General features: G+C 46.8%; 1 protein-coding gene across 1 annotated transcript in view; it reads right to left on the minus strand.

The window, feature by feature from the left end:
• The window catches only part of RFWD3 (ring finger and WD repeat domain 3), a 30941-nt gene extending 22926 nt beyond the window's left edge, over positions 1-8015 (minus strand). Inside the window, exons 1-3 of the mRNA XM_056136744.1 lie at positions 7938-8015; positions 5157-5725; positions 1438-1622 (exon numbers count right to left, since the gene is read on the minus strand). Of these exons, the coding sequence (XP_055992719.1) occupies positions 1438-1622; positions 5157-5707 (736 nt within the window). The 5' untranslated portion in view covers positions 5708-5725; positions 7938-8015. The remainder of the gene's footprint in view (positions 1-1437; positions 1623-5156; positions 5726-7937) is intronic.
• Between the last annotated feature and the right edge of the window lie 869 nt (positions 8016-8884).

The following is an 8884-nucleotide window of genomic DNA, read 5'->3' on the forward strand; positions in this document are numbered from 1 at the left end:
GTGACTCAGGGGTTATTCCTGACAGTGCTCAGGGAACCATATGGGATGCCAGGGATAAAACTTGGGTCAGCTGCATGCAAAAGCGCCCTACCCACTGTTCAATTTCTCCAGCCCAGTGTTCAAAGTACACAATTTACAGAATTTCACAGATCTAATATACTTCAATGTATTTCAATGTACAATCCATGAATATTTTCATCATTCCATAGGTACTCAAGGCCACAAGGGGCCTCATATTTGCTCCAGTGCTTAACATAATTCTAGGAGACTTACATGGTTTCCTTACTGTCTAACACAATAAATTATTCTTGGCTTACCTGATACATTTCCTTCTAAACCTGAAAAGTCATTTCCCCAGCAAGTTATTTCCTTTAAGAAAATTTCTGTTTATTTTTGGGGTCATACCTGGCTAAGCTCAGAGCTCAATTTCCTGGCTCTGTGCTAAGGGGTGACAGATCAGTCCTGGTGGGCTCAAAGGCCAATTGGGGATTGAACCCAGGAAGTTCTAAGACAAAAGTCTTTAACATGTATAACACTGCTTTGGCCTCTCCTTTATTTATTTATTTTTTGGCTTTTTGGGTCACACCCGGCAATGCTCAGGGGTTACTCCTGGCTCTGTACTCAGAATTACTCCTGGCGGTGGTTCGGGGACCATATGAGATGCTGGAAATCAAACATGGGTTGGCCGCGTGCAAGGCAAACGCCCTACCCGCTGTGCTATCCCTCCCCCCGCTGTGCTATCCCTCCAGCCCCGGCCTCTCCTTTTTTTAATAATAAAAAATATGTATCTCATTTTACTAAGAATACAGAAATACAAAGGATTACACGTATATGGACATGGGCTTGTTTCCTTAATGAGATAGAATCAGAATCTGAGTATTTATTAATATATGCATAAATATGGTCTTAGAGTTTTTGTAGTTGATAAAGTTCTACTCATATAAAATATACTAGGACTTTTTTTTTTTTTTTGCCTTTTTGGGTCACACCTAGCGATGCTCAGGGGTCACTCCTGGCTCTGCACTCAGGAATTACTCCTGGCGGTGCTTGGGGGACCATATGGGATGCCAGGGATCGAACCAGGGTCGGCCGCATGCAAAGCAAATGCCCTACCCCTACCCGCTGTGCTATCGCCCCAGCCCCTAGTAGGACTTTTAAGTGGCAGACTAGATAGGATGCTGAATTTGTAACATTTATCGGATGGCATCCCACAGTGACTGGTTCACTGAGTCATAAATCATTTTGAATTACACGTCAGAGCATATGCTCCACTATTTTATTGCAGCCAGTGAAAGGTTTGCACAAGAAATAAGAAATCTGTAGTACATTAAGAAGGCAGGGAGAGAAATTATTAAAACAAATCTAGAGTTTCAAATTTCTGGAGAATAAACTTTCTAGCAGTAAGCCTGTGAATCCAAACCTAAATTAAACACACACCTTCTGAAACAGCTCCAGGTTCCTCTGGCTGGGCATCAACCTCTTCGGAGTCTGAGGAGCTATTAGATTCAGAACTATCTGACACTTCTATATCTTCAGAGATAGGATTGACTTGATCTAAACCGCTCTGCACATCAATCTGAGTCCTGCCCACTTGAAAATAAGCATCCAATGGTGCTCTTGACCTATGCATATAGAAAGACACCAACATTAGCATACAATGGAGCATCACCATAAGAATAATTTACAATTACAATAACTTGGAGGTGAATCCAAGTTCTTAAGATCATTTCCAAGCCACAAAATGCTCAAGTAGGAAAAGCAGGTTCACGTAGATCCTGCTTGTTGACCTGGAATCTCTTTTCCACTCAACTTTTATATAAGTCTACCACTGAAAGTGAATTTCAACTTTGCTAATCGGGTCTTTTTCCTTCTTTTTTGAGGGGGGAGGTTTGGGAAACACGCAGGGATCACTTCTGGAAGAGGACATAAGGGATGCTGGGGATTAAACCCAGGTTAGCCTCATGAAAGATAAATGCCCCATCCATTGTACCATCAGTCTTGCCTCTTGCCATATGTTAATACCTTGACAGAAACACAACTTAAATTTGTCTAACAGTAATTAACATACTTGAAAAGAGGCAAGAGGGCCAGGGCCTGGCCCAAAAGTAGAGCACTTGCCTGATATGTGTGGTGTGAGTCTTGACACTGCATCACTGGTAGCAACTCCCAGCACTAACATGACAGTAGGCCCTCTAGTACTGCTCAACAATCAAATATGGCCTTGGGGAATTTTGTTACTATAGCCACACTAACTGAAGTCTGGCTTCAACTCTATTTTTGACCTCCAAAGCAATGCTGAGATCTGGGGGCCCTACCCACAATTCTCAGCCAATCAAGCCTGTGATCCAGCACAAGGGCATACCATGCTCTTACTGCCAAGAAAACTACACGTTACAATAAATAACGTGTAATTCAGTATCAAACACCAACAGTGACCTACTTTAATTTTCTTTCTTCCCTTCTCAGGGGTCCAGATCAAGGGATAGTCAGAATTGCCTCATGCAAGCATTGCACTGGGGATTGTTTAGGACCTCATTTTTGCTAAGGGCACTTTCAACCAAGTTGTTTTTTCTGGCATTTTCCTACTCGATCAATCTTCAGTACAGAGTTGTCAGGATCACTTCTAGTAATTGTGGGCAACTCTGGGATTAAATTCATCACCTTGCTTTATCAATAGTATTAAACTGAAGTAAAGTGACTGAAAAAAAAAAAGCATGAACAATGCTTTTGTATAGCAAAACAGCCATTTTCACCTCAAGTAGGTCAGCTACACTAAAGCTACACTAAAAGATTTTTTAAGCCCCTGACCCACCAAATTTGTTTTGGTCCAGACCTAGTGATGATCAGGGATATGGCACCTGGGATCAAACCCAGGACTCAAGCTCCAGCTGCACCCCATTTTAAAATATTTTTTCATTTATTGCCTTCCTCTTCTTTTGCCTTTTTCCTTGCTATTACCATAGCAGGAGGTTATGTGAACTTGGATTATGATACTGGGGATCCCAAAAGCAGCGTCCCTGTGACTGAGCTCAGTGAATGTGGGGAAATGCTAGGGATAGAGTTCATGGCTTCAAGTGTTCCAGACAGACACTTTGCCACCAAACTACTTCAGGTCCTCTAGAGTAGTCTTGAGACTCAGCAAATCCGCTCTACCTACGTGAATCTTCCCAATCAAACAGTCCAGTAATTTTGGAGGGTAGGACTGTTTTGGCCATACCAAACTTGTCAGATCTTATTCTTGGCCCTACACTCAGCAATCGCTCCCGGTGGGGTTTGGCGGACTGTATGGGGTGCTGGGGACCAAACCGAGGTGAGCCACATGCAAGGAAAAAGCCCTATCTGTTCTACTACCTCTGCAGCCCTGTTGTATAGTAAGTTCTTGCCCTTTGCTTCCCTGTTAGATTCCTTAAGCTACATCAAACAAAAATTCTGATTTGTTTAATCCACCAATTATCTCTTCTCTGAGCAGTTCAGTCTCATATTTGATGAATGAGATTCGCCTACAGAATCAAGCAGTCTTAAACACAGGAAAGAAAAATTTTCAGTTTTGCTGAGTAGCCTATACCCACTCACCCTTTTATTCATCTTTCTTGTTTTTCTTGGGCCACAACCAGCAATGTTCGGGGATTAGTCCCGGCTCTGCATGCAGGAATTTACTCCTCAGGGGACCATGTGGGATGCTGGAGACCAAATCCTATCTGTTGTACTGTCTCTCTACTGCCTCTATTCATCTTTACCCAACTCTGGCTCCTTGGCATCTAAGGCAAAGTTATTTACCTTGCTTGGTCCAGGCTTTCAATAACAGTCCAAGAACAGTCCAAGAACAGTCCAAGAACAGTCTCTAAGTTGAATAAATGTCAAATAGCTTGACTGACAACATAATATTTTAATTTTGTTGTTTTGGCCATACCCAGTGCTGCTCAGGGATTACTCCTGGCGCTGTGCTCAGAAATTATTACAGGTGGGGCTCAGGTGACCTCATGTGGTGCCAGGGATTGAAACCCAAGTCCCTCCAGCAGTGATCCCTGAACCGAAACCTGGAGCACAGCTCGGTGTGCCCCCCAAACTAGAAAGAACCACCCCAACAAAAAAAGAAGAGGTTTAACTCAAGATTTTTAAACTTTTAACAAAATGTTTCAAATAAAACAGAAAATACTGTTCTCCATAATAATTCTGTTGAGTACAGAAAGCCCTTCCAGAAACAATTTACACCTAAAAAGGAAACTTATTTTGAGTAGAATGCATTCTCTGGAGTGCACTATATTACTTTCCACTGAAGTCAGACAAGTTCTAAATTACACCTACTTTTCACGAGGTTTCTCTAAATTCAGCCTGTCTTTCTAAGTATATTGCACTAGTAAGTTTACAGTGCAATATAAAACAACAGAAATTTTAGGTGCATGACAAAATCTTGGAAATTAAAGTATTCTTTGTTTAGAATCCTGTGCACCAAAGAAAAACAAAGCACAAACTTAGATGTTGGTAGAATTGGATCCTGCCAGGCCTCATATGTGCAAGGCATATACAAATTTTTTTGAGGTTTTTTTTTTTTTTGTGATGCTGGTGGAATGTTGACCCGTATTTAGTAGTGCTCAAGGGACCATATGAGGTACCAGGATCAAACTCAGGTTAGTCATGTGCATGCAGGAGACTGTCCTGTTTTACTGTTTCCCTGGTCACAAGTACTTTTGGTCTGAAATGTAAATTTATCTAAACTAGCCTTTGCAGAAGTCATTATCACTTTCCAACTAGATCCCAAAACCCATCAGTTATTTTATCCCTACAAATTACTTTGTGAAGGCAAACTTTTTTTTTGGGGGGGGGGGGGGCGGGGGGTCACACATGGCAATGCACAGGGGTTACTCCTGGCTCTGCACTCGGGAATTACTCCTGGCGGTACTCGGGGACCATATGGGGTGCTGGGAATCGAACCTGGGTTGGCAGTGTGCAAGACAAATGCCCTACCCACTATGCTATCGCTCCAGCTCCAAGGCAAACATTTTTATTTCTATCTAACTCATGATGACAGCTACACAGAAGTTACCCAACTTGTCAAAAATCGCACCAATCCTGAAAGCAAAGCATTGTATAACCAGAGACTAAGGTTTGTAACTTCCAGTCTGGTACTATTCCTGCAATTTATACACCTTATTTACCTGGCAGCATCTGTCCTTTGAGACCCTCCAGTTCTTGTCCTTCGTGAAGCAGACCCTCTCCGTCTCCTCGCTCTCACTGGTCCCACATTATTGTCTGAAGATGCAGGTCTCAGGAATTCCAGCATGCCATGAAGTCTCTGCAGCCCACTGATGAAGCTGTTCACGGACTCCAATGAAGACACACGGAGAATACGGCCAGAATGAACCCCTCGAACATACACTGGTCCCGAAGCACGTGGATCGTTGCTATCTATATTGAGATTTCCCAAAGGGTTTTCTCGAGTCAGGTCAAGGTCAACCTGTGGATAAGGCAGAGTCCCATCCGGGCCGATAAGTTCATCAGGAGTGGATTGGAGCGCATCATTGACCAGATCTCCAATGGTAAGCTGCATTTGGGGTGGATCTTCCAGAACACTAACTACTTCTGCAGGAGCAGGTGGAGGCACGGCTGGTTGTTCCTGGCTGCTGGCCACTTCTGCAGGAGCTGGCTGCTCTACAGCAGGAGGATCTGGGGGCACCTGAGCATCATACTCCATTGCTTCGTCAGCCATCACTGAGCAAGCATTAAGCTGTTCAAAAGTATTAATACAACAGAAAAATAAGGTCACACAAGCTGATAAAATTTTACTGTTCAGAAGTGATTCAGATCTTGATCTGAGGCTGGATCATACACAGGGTAGCGCACTTGCCTTGCATACTGCCAACACAAGTTCAATCCCTGCACCTAATATGGTCCTTCCAGCACTCTAGGGGTAAGCTCTGAGCACCGCAGGGTGTTCTTCAAAAAACAAAAACCACTATTATTAAAGCTGAGAAGCCTGTGGAGTTCATGCCCAATTCAATCAGCTAATCAGTGCCTAAATAAATAGCAGTACTCCTACATTACTTTGCTGTTAAGTAAAACTTTTTCAAACTTACAATACAGTGAGAAAAACTGAACACTCAATTTTCCACGGTGTAAAAAAGTTAAAAGTAAGCTTGTTGTAACTTGAATTTTTTGTAAACATCTTCCAAACAAAGGGTAACCAATTTTACTCTTTTTGGTTTGATGCACACTGAGCCAGTGCTTATTACTCCTGAAATGCAGAGGCATATGGGGGTGCCTGGGATCGAACCAGGTTTGCCAGTTAAGTATCCTACCAGCTTTAGTTTCTTTCCAGCCCCTTAACTAATTTTTAACTCAATGGAGAATACCCAATTAAAAAAAAAAGCTTTATTAAGCAATTCATATTCAGGGGCCAGAGCAATAGTACAGTGGATGTTTGCCTTACAAGAGGCTGCTCTGGATTAGATCTTCAGCATCCCATATGGTGCCTTGAGCACTGTCAGGAGTATGACTGCAAACGCAGGAGTAACCCAGGAACATCGCTGGGTATGCCCCTCCAAAAGGAAAATTCAATTTAAAAAAAAAAATTTTTCAATTCAAACTGGTGATAACATAGACGGTATGAAGTGCTTGCACTGCATACACAGTTCCCCTGAGCACCACCAGGAGTGACTGATCCCCAAGCACAGCCGAGTGTGCCCCCCTGAAAAAAAAAAGCCAAAAATCAAAATTAAAAACGAAAGAACTATCAAAAGGTTCTGGTCAAGATTTGATAGATTTAAGGGCTGGAGCCATAGCACAGCGGGTAGGGTGTTTGCCCTGCACGCGGGCCCAGGTTCGATTCCCAACATCCCACAGAGTCCCCCAGCACCGCCAGGAGTGATTCCTGATTGCAGAGCCAGGAGTAACTCCTGTGCATTGCCGGGTGTAAGCCAAAAAGCCAAAAAAAAAAATTTTTGCTAGATTTAGTTGGTGAGCTTCCAAGACCTCTAGGAGTTCCATCACTGGCTGCTCGAGGCCTGAAAGGCCCTAGAACCAAAACGTCCGTGCTGGCCCGCGCAGCTCCGCGTTTGCTCCCGACCTAGCCCACCCAACCCCGCGCCTGAGCACCGTCAGGGGGGCGGAGCGAAACGTCTCCCCCGCGCGCAAGGCCAGCCGCGACTCCAACAGGCCCGGATAACCGAGCGCTGAATCCCTCCCCGGCACGGCCGGGACCGCCCCCCACGTCGCCAAGCCCGCAACCCGCACGCGCCGCAGCAGCTTCCGCCCCGCAGAGTTGGGCGGAGTCCCGGGGCGGCGGCGGATCCACCCCGGCCCTCGGGCTCCCCCGCAGGGCGCCCCCTCAGCCCCGCGGCGGCACCGCCTCCTCAGGCGCCCGTTTCACTTCGCCCCCCACCCCCATGAAGTCTGGCACCGAGGGCAGGCGGCGGGCGCGCCCCGCCCCCCGACCCCAGCTCCGACCCTCCCCCACCCCATCCCCCGCGGCACCTCAGGCGGCTGGCTCCTCGCCTCAGTCCGACCGACTTTTTTCACCCGCCCCACGGACCTGACGAAAAAATAATACTGCGATAACCGAGTTCCCGGGAGGCCCAAACAAAACGAAACGATCCTTATTAAGTCCCAACGTTAACGTGCAAATGGTGGAGGCGAGTCGCGGACGCTCCGCCGTATGTGCAGACGCCGAGCGTCCGCTCCGGGTAAGAGGGGGTGCAGACCGACCCCCGCGCGGCCACTTCCACCTCCGCTCCTACACAGAACACCCCGAGTTCGAGCGCGGAGCCGCCGGGCCCGGGGGCTTCCCGAAGTGCCGCTGAACCTCCCCCACAGCGCTGCGTTCTGCCGCCCACCTCAGGCGGCGTCCGTTAGGCCCCCCGCGGGGTGTAGAATTCAAACCCGACAAGTTGCCCCAGAGACAGAGTGGCTAAGAACCGAGGAGCAGCGGGCGTCCTCCTCACCCAACGCGGGAAAGACGCGGTTCGCCTCACGAGCCCGCCGGAGCGCGACCGTTTCTCCCGCAGATCTCGCACCGACTCAACCGCCACTTCCGGAGCGACTCTAGGAGCGCGCACGAGTCTCCGGCGCGGGCTGCTCCTATTGGATAACAGTTTCCACCAGTGACCAATAGCTCTTCTTCTTCTGCCTTGAGTCCCAACTACCTCCAGCAACAGCACTTTCATTGGTTGATCTTCGTAAACTGACTGGGCAGCACCACGGGCTAGGAGGCCTTTTGTAATTGGTCGAAATCTCCGTCAGTCATCTCCGCCCCGCCTCTCCGAGAGAATTGCGGAAGGAGAAATCTTTGCAATTTGAACTTAATGGCGGGACGACCTTATATCAAAAAGCTTACCTGATCTTTGGTTTCTGGTTTTTTGTTTTGTTTTGCTTTGTTTTTTAACCTTTCTCCAGCCACACCTGGCGGTGCTCGAATCTGCTCCCAGTAGGGTGAGATGGACGGTGCGGGGCGTCAAACTAAGGACCGCGGCACGTGCTCCAGCCCGCTGGACCCTTCGCCCAACTCCTAGCAGATCATTTTGAAAGCATGACGCTATGGAAATTGGAACAAGGACGTAGCCCAGCCTAGCGCAGTTGCCTTGCTCTTTAGTGAAAAAACTATAGCTATATAGTAACTTTTAAAAAAATCACTCTCAGGGTCCAGAGCGATAGTACAGTGGGTAAGGCCTTGTACGCAGCCAACCAGGGTTCCATCCCCAGCGTCCCATATGGTTCCCCCAGGCACCACCAGGAGAAATTCCTGAGTGCAGAGCCAGGAGTAACCCCTGAGCATCTCTGAATGTGACCCAGAAAGAAAACAAAATCACCCTCAGAATTAGGGTGTGCACACAGAAGGGCAGTGGCGGTAAAGGGTTGAAAAAAAATTAAAAGGGTATGGGGTCAGAGTGAT

This window comes from Sorex fumeus, unplaced genomic scaffold, assembly GCF_029834395.1.
Source record: "Sorex fumeus unplaced genomic scaffold, SorFum_2.1 ptg000122l, whole genome shotgun sequence".
Classification (NCBI taxonomy): Eukaryota; Metazoa; Chordata; class Mammalia; order Eulipotyphla; family Soricidae; genus Sorex; species Sorex fumeus.